This window comes from Rousettus aegyptiacus, unplaced genomic scaffold (assembly GCF_014176215.1).
Source record: "Rousettus aegyptiacus isolate mRouAeg1 unplaced genomic scaffold, mRouAeg1.p scaffold_m13_p_10, whole genome shotgun sequence".
NCBI lineage: Eukaryota > Metazoa > Chordata > Mammalia > Chiroptera > Pteropodidae > Rousettus > Rousettus aegyptiacus.
In genome coordinates this window covers 49,886,929-49,900,914 of record NW_023416285.1, presented here as the reverse complement: position 1 = coordinate 49,900,914, position 13,986 = coordinate 49,886,929, and the positions used below count along the sequence as shown (strand labels likewise).

Sequence of the window (13,986 nt, the reverse complement as noted above, 5' to 3'; positions counted from 1 at the left end):
CCATCAAAAAAAAAAAAAAAATCAGCAAATAACAGTAATGGTAGATGAATTATTTTTACTCTGGTTCACTGAAAAGGGGACAAAATATTAAAAGTCCACAGTACTGCAGGTGAACAATCACCATGTAAACTTCTCCAAGTGATGTTTTAATGTTTTATTCATGGTATGTAAAGACTGAAGCTGAATGGCTCTTCGATCTGATTTTCTATTACACTTAACATCTGCCATGACTTTTGGTGCCAGAACATTTTTCATGAGTGGCAGGGCAATATCCCGGATTGGAAATTATATATATATATATATATAAAATAGGAAGGAGAAAGAAAAGAGTTAAGGAAAAACTGCTATAAAACAAAACACTGACAATAAACCACTTATTTAAAAATAATTTGAATAAAGGCTTCAAACTCAAAATTAATTTTCTGGTAAGAACTTCAAGTACTACACATCAGAAAGTGTAAAAAGTGTTTTAAACAGAAAAAAGAAAAATCCTTAAGTTCCCTCCCCCATCCCAAATGGAAACTATGAGATATCTATGTCCCCAAAATATATGCAATAGTGCAAGATTTTTCCACAAACATGGAAGACCTCATTGAAGGGAGGAAAAAAAGGGACAAATTTAATTTTACTTATATTGCCCAGTACATGAAAAACAAAATATGTGCATCATTTGCTAGTTTACTAAATAGCAAACGGTTTCAAAATTCAAAACTAGTTTGCTACTATGTCAAGTGCATTTTTTGTTTTTGCCAAGATAGAATGGAGAAGTCTTCCATGCTAACAAGCAGCTTTAAGTGGTCACTCTTATTTCCCCCACTCTTAGACTGAAACATCGGAGACTGGTATCTCGTATGTACCGAATGTTTCAAGCATAAAATTGAAAATCCTTTGCCATACTTGCAGTTTACTGGAACTTCCTATAAAGACACACAATAATCCAGCAGCTACAAACTTTGCTCACAGAATTGTTTAGAGATTCATGTAAAAATAAAAGATGTCGTCCCAGACTTAAATTCAGAGCCACTTGGGTGCTGACATCAGTTCAAGAATTGTGCAAAATGAATGACAGTTCCCTGCCCCCCAAATAGAAAATGCAAACACTTAAGAGTTGCTGTTCTTTTTTCTCTGAAAATTGCAGTATCCTCACCTCAGGTTTACTTGCCTTTTGTGGACTCTGACTGCTTTTAAAACGTCACTAAAAAATGTACATCAAGTTGACTGACTTTTCCAAGCATCTCAAGTGATACGTTTCAACGTTCACATTCACGCTGAGACAAGTCGACAAAAGACTTACTCAAAAAACCGTATTCCTCCTTCCCTCTCCCTCCTAAGCAGAGAACACACGCCGTTAACTGAAGAACAAAGTAAATAATATGCTAGTCAATTTTACTGATTTTAAAGATACTGCAATTTTATACACTTCAATGATTTTTCAACATTTTGCAGCTGTTTGGCTTTGCAGCACAGCAATTCATACACTATACTGTACAAAATTACCAGCAAGACTGGAATGATGTATTAATAGAAGGCACCATCATGCTTATTACATTACCAGAGAACAAAAATACAGTAAAGACAATTTTCACTGTACATAGCTTAAAGAAAGGAAAAAGGGGAGGAGGAGTGTGTTGAGCAGCCAGCCATCCCTGTACTGAAGAGGGGCAGGTAGAAAAATCTTAGATATGGAGCTACTAAATCTGGTCTAATACTCAAGACCGTAGCATTTGAAGTTCCGATTTGTTATTTAGTTCATAACTAAATGATTTATTGTTGTTAAGGTTTATGTGTACACACGCTGGTCACAGCAAGCAGATAAAATGCCCTCATCATTTCACAAACTATTCCCTACTGGAAAAAAAGATGAAAGATTTTTTTCCCCTGTTGCCTTCTGTTGCAAATGTCAATGTGAATGAGTTCATAGTACCCATTAGTGCATTTTGATGAGTGCACAAGTTTGTTGGTTTGTATATTTTTGGGGGGAGCCAAGAAAAAAGGCAAGATTCTCCAATTGCACAAATTGCACTATTTGTGTTTCCAACGTTAACAGGCAGAAACAGTAACACTTAAACAAAATGTGCAGCAGGATTTTTTTTTTTTTTTTGACTCAAAGGACCTGAATTCAGTTGGGCATGTCCTTTTAAAAAGTTCATTTTGTTGTATATAGTTTAAGATAGGGTCATTTCACAGTCCTTAATTCTCCAAGTCTAGATTTATAAATTAACAATATGAATCTTGTTGTGAAACTGGGGAAATAATGTCCACCTCAATTTAACTCATAACCAAAAGATGCTTTTCACATCAAAGAAATGATAAAAAAGGCTGTGTCACATTCCAAAGCCAAAAAAAATTAACAAGAATGCAAACACGATGAATAATGTACCACTGCCAAGACTGCCAACAGTGGGGCTTCAGCGACGCTGTCCTGTGAAGCGGCCTTCCATCTGCCCGGTTCCTCTTCCAGAGCCAAGTTTCTGTGCCATGCCACCTCTTGGAGGAGGTCCTCTTCCATCCCGGTCACGCATCATTCCACCACCCACTATTCCACGTGGACCACCAGGACCTCGATCATTGCGCCTAATATCCCTGCGATCATCACCACCACCTCTGGTTTCTCGCTCCCTTGCAGCTCTTGTTTTTTTCTCTTCCACATTTAAACGCACTTCCCCTCGAAACATAATTGGCTTTAAAAGGGAAGAACAAGATTTACATAGGCAGGTTAGACAGCAATAGTAATGCATTGCCTTGAATACTTAAGAAAATCCTAAGAAACAAATTTAAAATGATCCACACCCCGACTTTAAAACTACAAACAAATAAATCATCATTCTTTGCATAAATACCATTTCGTAGTGAACTATTTTTAGCTTTACCATTAAAAAAGACCCTATATGGTTTAAAAATGCACCAAATTAATATTATATATAACAGGAATAATAAAGGCTTGAATTATGCCCTTTAAGTCACTTACTTTTGCAATTAAGATTCTCTGAACTGGTTCAGAGTCATCAAAAACCACAAAACCAAAATTTGGAAGCTTTCCCCCAACACCCTTGGTATTGATGCGAAGTTCCACAACGTTTCCAAAACCTGTGAAAATATACATTACACCAAAGGTTAAATATTTTAACTGAATACTTTGTGGACTTAATTGCTCAGGATGAGTAACCTTAATTTCTTCACTTCATTACAAAATAAAAGTTACAAAAGGCTACATCTAATGACAACTAAGGTACATTCACCCATATTAAAGCTGTTTACCCAAAATGCCAACAACTAGTCAAACTGTTTGTTTTGTTAGCCTTCAGCACCTTTATTATAGACCTTTCAAAAAAAAAGTTACCTGCATAGTTTTTAGAAAATCAATGACATTTTCTATCTCTGACTTGTATTTGCCAAATGAATACCATCTCCAAACTTAAGACTGATTCATCCAGCTCTTTCTTCTAACCTCTAGAGAAGTAGGCATGTCAACACTAAGTATAGTCACTGGGAAACACCTGATATAGTCTTTCTACTCTCTTCTGGTAAGTGACTGGTACCTGGAGATATACAAAGTATATACAGAGATAAATGGTCTTAAAATTCTAATTACATTATGAAAAAAGCTCTATTATCTTGCTTAATTTTATAATAAAGCAAAAAAACCCACTTACTCATGAAGAACTCCTTCAGTTCATTTTCATCAATATCATGTGGCAAGTTACCAACAAAAAGTTGATGACTGTCTGGATAACGAATTATTCTACGGTTGTCAGATTCATTCTGTTCGATATCTCCTCTGCCTGAGAAAAGTAATAGAGCAGATACTGAAGATTACTTACAATGTCACATAAAAACTAGTTCAAAGCAATGAATGTAAAAATCTTTTAATAAAAATATGCCTGTTTTAGTTTAATATGGTATTTCCTTGAACAGTGGAAGAAGTGCCTATTATTAGTAGATTAGTTAGAAAACAACATGACACTGAAGTGTAAAGTGAGGGTATTGACTAGATAGATGGCTAAAGTCCCTTCTAGATCTACTTATCTGAAAGTCAAATGTTAGTAGTACAAGTATTCCTCCTTAACCAAACTTTTGCCATCACCCAGGAACCAAATACATTTCGAATAGTGAGGTATATTTGTACTCAATATTTGTTTAGTATTTTGAAATTCAAAAATTACTTAATCTTTGGTTGTAATGAAATTACAGCCAAATCGGTAAATTTAACAGTAACAATACCTCATTATGTAGACTTTTATATATATGTTAGGGTGTTCATATATACACACATATATATAAATCTTATTTAATCCTCCCCAAAACACAAGGAACACAGGTATATAACAAAGGCACTGCACGAGAAAAATTTGTGTAACAACAGAAGCTCATAATTTAAGGGTCTCATGTGAGATGAGAAAATCAGTGGTAAAGTTAGGACAAACCCTAGCTCCTCCCATGACTTCTTGTTTAGTAAACACTTATTTTACTTTTGTGGGAAAAATTACATATTCTAAATTTGATGTATGCTATCTCCCACCTCCTCCCAAAAGCAATCTAAACATTCTTATAGAATTCAAATAAAAGTGCTACATATATTAACTAACAATGGAAACAAGTCAAAAATCATGGCAACTTACTTAAAACCTAAGACAATCAAAATAAGAAGAATCAGGGTGTGCTTATTGTTTATCTGTGAAGAGATAAGAGTGCTAAGTAAGAGAGTAGGTTATTGGCAGCTCGGTTTTGATTTCTTAGAACCAGTGACAATAACCAAATAATACTTGTCTCAAAATTATTTTATACCTTCAAAATACAAGTTTCTATGGCATGTCAGCTAATCCTCCCTTAAAAGTTAAGCTGTTTTGCCCCAGACTGTATTTTAGCAGGTTACTTAAACCTTCGAGAATTTTGAAAATAAAAGAATTTGTGTATAAAACGCATTATAGTTTTTTTTAAAGTTCAGTCTTCTTCAACTTTTCAAGCACTAAATGCAATGCTAAATTCTAAAGGTACAGAAAGGACTGACTCACCTGGTCTTGGTCCTCTAGGAGGAAACCCAGGTCGTTCTCTAGGTCGTTGTTCACGAACACGAGGTGGCTGAGACTGAACTTCTGGTTTAGCTTCAACTCTCGGCTAAAATACAAGGGAAAAACACATGATAAAGAAACACATTCCACAGAAGAAAAACCAACTAAAGCAACTACCAAAAGTCAATAATAAGCATAATAGTAATTTTAAGTTTAGAATGTTTTTAACATAGTATCCTATGTACATGAAAAATAAATTTTTATAAAGATATTCTGTACCAATCTAGGACTGTAGGGTAGGTTTTGGTTTTTCCCACTTAAGGCCATATAAGTCACAATAAGCTGGTTTTTACAATTGCATTTTAAAAATAAAGTTACAACCACACTGAGACAGCATAGAAGGTATCGGCCTTGCTATAAAAAAAAAAAAGAAATCACAAAAAATGCAAGATGAGCCACTCCATGTAAATACATATACAAAAGAAAAAAAGCCATATTTATCTTAGAAAGACAAGAATATATGACACATACTTTCTAATTATCTGGTTTGCTGCCTTTCAAATATAAGTGTTCAGCAATATCCTCTAACAAATAAATCTTGAAAATGAATATTTTGATAGTTCAAAATATGGAATTTGGCTTACTCTAACACCTAAAAATACAACTTTTAAGTCAAAATGCGCATAAGAAAACAAGATGGGAATGTATATATAGCATCTCAAATAGTCACAGAAGTCCTTTAAACTTTCTGTTGTTCTTCCTTAGGAAAGGTGTGCATTTATTTAAGAACTGACCCCAACAATTTTCCTTAACTGCTTCTTGGAAGGTGACAGGGGGAGTAACTGGACATTTAAGATGCATTCCAAAAGTTTCTGTTAACTGTTAAATTAAACACATAAAATTAAAGTAACGATTTTAAAAACAAAATAACATCTGCATCTATTACCTTTTCCTTAAAACAATGGCATTTTCTGTATTCCCAACATCTTCAGGTTGTCTACTGCCCAAATATTTGTGGTCCAAGGAAGAAACAAAACATATACACCTTCAAAGGATGCGGAAAACACTCGGCAGAATGTGAAGAGCATGTCCTCAAGTCAGAAAGCTAGCAATTTCAGTGCTGTCTTTATGGCTGATCATCTCTGAGAACCTCAGTCCAGGCAGTGGCTCAAATTCTTTCATCATTTACATTAATTGAGATGTAATTTGCAAGGACAAATTTTGATACAAAGTGTTATGCTTCCTTCAAAAATAACAATTTATTGTAAATGACTTTGCCCACTGTAACCACTTAACTCCTAAACTAGCAGTTTTTAAGATTTGCCTTTCTCTTCCCAAATTCTTTTTCCATGCAGATTTTCCATTTTCTTCAACAAGATGGAATTGCTTCCCATGTTGTAGAATTTTGCTAGTTAAAAAAATTTTTTAATTTTAACTCTTTTCAGTTATTTTTTTTTTTTTACAGTTATTTATTTGTATTTATTCCTATCAGGACCATCTCTGAATTCATTTCTACACCACCCAAAAAACCAATACAGTGCTGTTACATATAGATGTTTAGGAACTATTGATTCGTTTAAAATTAAATTTCTTTTACAGTTCTCTAACCCAAAATATGTAGAATATTGTATGCCTGACAAAGGAACCTGAGTTACAATCCTGAGACTGTTGCTATCTATATGTGGAAATTAACACTATAAGATAATTTGACCCATAATGTGATACCTTCCAAAGACAATTATTTAGAAATTTCAACTAAGGGGGCCTAAAAGCACAACTTGAATATGAATGTAAACAGAATTAAAGAACAGATGCACTCTAACAAGTTTTGATAAAGCTAGAGTGTTTAGGAAATTAATAATAATAATAGCAAATGTGCCTTTTAATTTAAAATCTCAGAAAAACCTCAGACTCATTCAATCTAAATATTATCAAAGAACTTGAGGTGCCTTGATTGACTGATTCAATTTCTTTTCAAAACAGATTACCAAAACAAAAAGAACTATGACTACCAAACAGAAAGTTCATTATCCTTTAAGGATTTAAAAGTAAAACCATAAATTTAAATAACTTTCAACATCTTACAAATAATTCATACATTAATTTAGCAACCTTTTAGTATACATCTGATGCTACTGCAAGAAAAATCTGAAACCAACAATCTAACAGAATCCTTTCAATAACTTATTCATATATGTCGCCTAAGCCAGATGTGCACTTATAATTCTTCAGGCTCAATTTCATGATTAAAACTATTTACTTTAACAAATTAAAATGGCTAATATACCACATACTATTTCAGGGCCTCAGAATTACTTCCATGTAACCAGAAAATGTGCTCACATTACAAATCCCACAAATGAAAATCAAACAGAATATAAAATAAAAATGGAATCAAATTACGTCAGTAACAAGCAAAACCACAATAAACAAATCCTTCAATTAAACATAAGCTACTTGAAAGAACTGATCAATATCCATACCAAATCTTTTTACCAAGAAATTAATTTACCTAATTCTAAATTAATGCCTACCAATACCTAAGAATTAAATTCAATTCTTATTTTATTAATAATCTATGCTACAAGTGTTAAGGAAATAAATACTACATTAAAGTAACAAAATAAAATGGAAGGGTATATTAAATCAAGTGGAAAAATCATAAATCCATTCTAAATACAGCCTAAGGAGATCAGAAATTTCTCTTAAAATTTAAATTATAAATATTGAAAAATCTTGTTTTAATAAGGGTGTGGGCTGGGAAATACAATCTAGTCTCCTACCATTCAAACACTAACTTCAAAAATGAATAAAAAATTTTTTTCTTGGGCAAGAAGCTAGACCCTAATGTAATGTAATTTAGACATGACTTAAAGAGAGTACTCTTTTTCTCTAATGTAAATAGAGATATACTGCCTTCCAAAGGGCTAAAGAAATATATATAGGTTTGCATGAGCCTGGTGTCCATGGCGTCCAACTGCATGAATTCGAAGCCTAGCCCTACTATTTATATACCCGTCAGATGTTAAGTGAAGTACTTTAGGCCTCGATTTACTTATCTGTAAAACAGGAACAATAATAGTATCCACCCTTAGAGTGGTAATGAGGATTAGATGAGGATAAATGTAAAGTACTCTTACAATGCCCAGTATAACAAGCATAAGCTATTTTAACTAGTAGTTAAGTTTAAAATAAATGTAGTCAACTCTCTGAAATGGTTTTTTTACATTCCAAATGCAAATCTGATAAATCAATCCAGAAGTTATTTATCAGGTCTCGAGATGAGTTTGATGAGTTCAAAAGCCCAATTAATACTTAGTAAATTAATTTTCTTTATTAAGATAGAATCCTGGTTTGTGATCTAAGGTAATTACTCAACATTTTCTGAATATCTAACTGAAAACAACAGGTATCTTGAGCCATGTATTCTATTATGTACCTGATTATGTGTACCAACACCATAAAGACTGTCTAATAATTACTAGCTATTTCTGAAACCTTAAAGTTTCACTGTTTAGAGCATACTAAGGTATACACAAACACCTGTATATGCACTAACCATTTTAAATGTAAATTTTCTAGCAGAATGAAGTTTAACTCAAAGTGTAGGGAAAAGAATTGAACACATTTTTTAACTGTGCCTATGAACTTAATTTTAGTTAATTCTAAACTATACCTAATAAATGTAGTAGCCAGTGTCTTATTTTCAATGTTTTGAAAGCTCTGAAATGGGTAAGATGACAAACAGACAAAAAGCAGAATACTGGAATGATCAGTTAAGGTGAACACTACAGTCATAAGTTGGTACAGGCTTCAATAAATGTTATGAATCACTTATTGAGAAGAGCTTAGGCAGTGTATTTTAAAAAGTATTCTTTCTTTTAAAAACGGTGATCCTTTATAATGCCACACTACTTTGTGCCTTTCCAAATTTCTTCCTTAAAATATTCCTGCTAAATAAAATATAACTTTTAAAAAGGAACTTATTTTGGTTATTCTAAGAAGCCTTTTAAATGACACTACATATACTGGTAAAACCAACTTAATCTGTATTTCACACACCCAAACCCCAAATACCACCTATGTAGAGATGATGAATGGAGATTTGGCATTTAAAGTGGGTGCACTGACATTTAATACAATTTTTGTATATTTAATCCATAATTTCTGAATGACTCATTTAAAAAAGTATAAAAAAGATAAGCAATTGGCAATGTAACAAGGATACAATCCAATGTGTTCACAGATTGGTTACCTGTGAGACTGGTGCTTTAACATGGGGTGGAATTCCAGAGGAAGAAACAGTACCACTAGGAGGCAGGTTTTTACTGGTCACTGAAGCCCAGGAGAAAGCCTGCAGGAAATGCAACAAACCTAGACTACTAATCATGGAAAACCACCAACATTCCTATATGGAAACTTCCAAATATATATTTTCTTTTTCATTTCTAAACTATTGTTCTATATTGGAGGACTCCTAAAAGAAAGGCACACACACACATGCCAGTCTATGTGCCAGCTTTCGAAATCTCATTATGTAAGATTATTTGATGGTTTTGTCTGAACTACTAAATAAATCCACAAGCAAGTTCCTATATGCTCTAAGTAGATGAGCAAGTAGCAAACAAAATCACTAACGACTGCACATGATAGAAAAATAAGAGCCTAACAGAACCAATTTCTTTCCCCTTTTAGGGAAAAACAGGGTGTGTGATGATGTTAAGGGGAAAGGGGAAGGACAGGAAAGAAGAAAGTACTAGCTGGAAACTTTAGGAAACATTCACAAATTGAACAAGGCATCTCCTCTCACTACTCAAATATACTTTAACCTTCTACTTTTACAGAAAGCTACAAGATGTTTCGGATAGGCTTAAATGATACAACTATGGGTGTCACTCATCTTTCCAAGATAGTTTAATTGGTGTAGTAAGGAAACTTCTCATTTAAACCAGAAATAACAGGCATCTCTTCTTTTAATATACCAACTTGTTTAAGTTGGGAAGTTGCATGACTCACTGCATCTGTGCGTAGAGAACTTAATAGAGAATGGAAAAATAACTCTCAGCTTTATACATGGACCCAGATAATTTCATGTAAGATACTAAACACTGCAAACAAAGATTAATCCTAAATTTCACTCTGAGGGGTATTTTTTTGGAGGGGGTAAAGGGAATGTAATTAGATTTCCTCAGGATTACAAAAAACCCACAGCTTCTTTCATATACATAAAAAAGCAGTTTACTATATTAAACAATTTAACATAATAGAAGAAAGTTCATGCTTCATTGATGGCATCAAATATGAAAGTGTGATATTATAGATTAAAGAGTTCCTTTGAGCTAACCTTTGGTGGTTCTTGTGGCAGAGAAACGGGTTCCGCAGGAGGAGGAGAAGACGACTTCTCCTCTAGTTCTTCTAAGTTCTTCTCCTCTACTGGTGGTTTCAGTTCTTCAGTCTTTGTTTCAGATTCTGGCTCAGGTTCAGGTTCATGAGAGGATTCTTCCAAAGGCTCCTCTATGCCATTACTACAATAAAATATTTCATTCACTTTTCGGTATGAGTGAAACAATTCAAATAAGATAAAACTCAGTATTACTTTAATCTAAAAGACGTAACTAGCAATAAGCTGTTTTGAAGCCAAAGTCCAATGAGAACTAGAAGGCAGAAGGGAACAATATTCTCAAGCAGCATTTCTTCAATCCCACTGTTTTAAAACTGGATTACTAAAAATGTTTACTTTAATAACTAACTATAAACAAACTCCAGGTTTATAAAATGAAAATGCCCAATTTCTGTGTTATCCCAAATATTCTACCTTATCAGGAAATGATCACAGTTCTGGGCCAAAGTGTGTTCAATTTTTGAAATAAAACAATTATTTCCAAATTCCTTGCACAGTAAGTACTCAAATACTGGCCTGTTATACAGCTTTATCAAAGATTTACTTCCAATAATAATTCTAGGAACAAAAACTACTTTACGACTAACTACACCACAGTTTAAACTAAATTCAGCCATGCAAACACTATTCTTACGTCACAGGGTGAGCTTCATAGTAACCACTGTTAGCATTTTCTTGTACAGGTTCTGGAGATGGTTGCCTTTCTTCTTGTTCCTCTTCTACTTCATCTTCTGATTCTGACAATACACAATAAAACCACATCTCTTTTAAGAAGTTTAGCACAATTTGATATACATATTTTTAAAAAAGTTTAAGGCAGTTTATACAACAGTAAAAAAAAAAATAGCATATTTCTTACAAAGTCATTCATTTGCAAAATTCCTGGTGCTCTTAAAAAAACTTGAGCAAGTAAGATGAAGTTTGGTATTCACCCTATTTTTTTAAAAAAATCTCTTAGTAAGAAAAGGGTAGGAAAGAAATGATATTAAAGCCATAACTCAGTTTCCTTTGTCATAGCTATTCCATAGAGCAATAATAAAGAAAAGGAAAGAACAGATGTATATCAATGGAAAACCAATTAAGTAATTATGGTGTAGGCAAAAAAAATGACATCCAACAAAAAATATATTTAAAAAAAAAAGTAACCTTTGGGCCAGCATAATTCCATTTTTATAACAGTAAATACTGGTAAGTTTAAGATCCAACAAAATTCTGTAATATGGTTATCTGTAGAGGATGAAACTGAGGGGAATTTTTCACGCTCTATTTTTTTTTGTGTAAAAAAATAGTGATTTTTATATAATTTCATACAATGAACACCTATATTATTTGTAAAAAAAAAAAAAATCAAAAGGAACAAAGAAAAGGGGTTTTGACTCAGTTACGATACAGGGAAAATTCTATGGGTTTCATACTTTTCACGTCCTTAAAGAGTAATAACAGAATCCTTCTACTTTGAAAGTAACCTCACCTTCATCAAGTTCTGGTTCAGAATCACCAAATACTTCATCTTCGTAACGAAACATATCATTATGAACGTAAAACTTATTCGGAACGGATCCCTATAGAAAAACAACATCCAAATACGCCATAAATACCCATAAATGTAGCATAACAAATTACATGGCATATACAATTTCTATTTTAGTACTATGCAGAAATAATGTAGACTCTATAATTCTCCAAAGCTGAACATGCTATCATGTTAATAAACTACAGAGAATCACTCAAATATTGAAACTCAAGAAATGCCTACTCAATGTAAGAGAACCAGAACCAATTAACAAATGGAACTTTTCCATTTTGTTTAATATGTAACCTAGTAAACATAAAATACATTTGTATTATTTCTGTAATCCTAATAAATGCACACATTTTTATGAGTTTGACTTTGAAATACTCAAAGTGTACAAGTGTGTGGATACACAGAAAGCACAAATAAATTTTATCAACAGATTTAGTAAAATTTCTCAAAAAAAGCCACATGTATTTATATCTAAACAAAAAGAAAACTCTTTGGACACGTAAAGCACTTAATAACAAATAAAATCATATAAATAAAATAATATTATGTGAAATGAAAACTTACTTCGGGAGCCAGAACAAAGGTTTGCATAAACTTTCTCTCTGGCTGTCCACTATTAGACAGCAAACCCATGACCTGGACAACTACTCCATCACTCAAGGTTGCATGAGCATCCACATGACGAATTTTAGTATGACATTCACTGAAGTTCAGAGATAATACTTTGTGGTGTATGTCCTTTATAAGAAGAAGAAGGAGGGGAAGAAATACAAATTCTTGCATTACCTATATGACACTATCAAAAGAACTTCACTAATTTCCTCACAATTTATAGAATTTACTTAATCTTACTGCCGCATTTGAATCCATTCCACCATACTATGTATTACTGCCAGACTGATGTTCTTAAATCACCATTTTTAATATGTCACCTCTCTATTCAAGAAATCACAATGACTGTTTCCTATTATGCAGTAATATAGGCTTTATTCAGCTTTCTCCCACCATTCTTTATTAAATAATCATTGACACAAAATGTGTTGACTACTCCTTGACCTCACACCTAATTTTACTGTGTGTTTGCTGATGCCATTTCTTTTACTTTCAATTTCCTCTTATTTGGTAAAGGCCAAATCCTGTAATTCAGAATCTAGCTGAAGTCATAAGGAGTGTACACTTCTGTGCATTCCTGTAACGTAAGGTTCAGCCTACATTTGTACAAACTTAATACACTGTCTCAACTGTTTCATATATAAAATACATTGAGCATATAAAACATCTCATCTTCCCCTGTGTATACACTCAAATGCAATACCATGTTTCACACAAACTTTTTAAGAGCACTCAAAGCACATTCAACAATTATTCTAACATAAATTCTAGTTATAATTAATAATCACATTCAAATAGAAATTCATGGGCACAAGAAGGCTATTTTTCAAATCTCTCTTAACACACAAAAAAATCTAAAATATATATATGAAATTGAGACTTACATTTTGGCCATAAACAGCCTCCTGGGGCTTTCCACTAGCATCTACTCCACCATGAACATAGGAAGAATTCCTGCCATAAAACCTGCAAAGCCATTGATAATGATTAACATTCAATTATCAAGAGAACTCTTAAGGGGCAGGAGAGTTCTGGTATCAAAGAGACTTTAATTTCCAGGTCTGGCTCCCTCACTCATTAGTTGTGTAAGCTTGAGCACACTCACAGTCTGTAAGTTCACTTTCTTGATTATAAAACAGAACAACAGTAACTACACCATAGGGTTTTTACAAAGATTAAATGAGTAATGACAAAATTCTTAGTGTGCCCGGCACATTCAATCATTAGCTATTTTCATCTACTTCTTATTGCATCTTTTTTTATTAAGTGGAAGGATGAGATATTCAAAATATATTTTAAATACTGATACTGTAGTAATTAACACATTTTTTTCCCATGAGATATAAAAACTCAAGTTATCTAGATTTGTTTGGGAATCAGATGCTGTCTAACATTCTACTCAGAGTTCCAAACAATTACTAATTCTTACAAAGGCTTAG

General features: G+C 33.0%; 1 protein-coding gene across 4 annotated transcripts in view; it reads right to left on the bottom strand.

Moving 5' to 3' along the window:
• Positions 1–139: 139 nt before the first annotated feature.
• G3BP2 (G3BP stress granule assembly factor 2) overlaps positions 140–13,986 on the bottom strand; it is a 67,552-nt gene continuing 53,705 nt past the window's right edge. For 2 of the 4 annotated variants that reach the window (XM_036227843.1, XM_036227846.1), the window contains exons 3-12: positions 13,432–13,513; positions 12,500–12,673; positions 11,882–11,972; positions 11,045–11,147; positions 10,354–10,534; positions 9,265–9,363; positions 5,013–5,115; positions 3,654–3,782; positions 2,969–3,087; positions 1,370–2,681 (exon numbers count right to left, since the gene is read on the bottom strand). In XM_036227843.1, the coding sequence (XP_036083736.1) occupies positions 2,409–2,681; positions 2,969–3,087; positions 3,654–3,782; positions 5,013–5,115; positions 9,265–9,363; positions 10,354–10,534; positions 11,045–11,147; positions 11,882–11,972; positions 12,500–12,673; positions 13,432–13,513 (1,354 nt within the window). In that variant the 3' untranslated portion in view covers positions 1,370–2,408. Of the gene's footprint in view, positions 2,682–2,968; positions 3,088–3,653; positions 3,783–5,012; positions 5,116–9,264; positions 9,364–10,353; positions 10,535–11,044; positions 11,148–11,881; positions 11,973–12,499; positions 12,674–13,431; positions 13,514–13,986 lie in introns of all 4 variants that reach the window. The other 2 variants (XM_036227845.1, XM_036227844.1) reach the window with 2 other exon arrangements.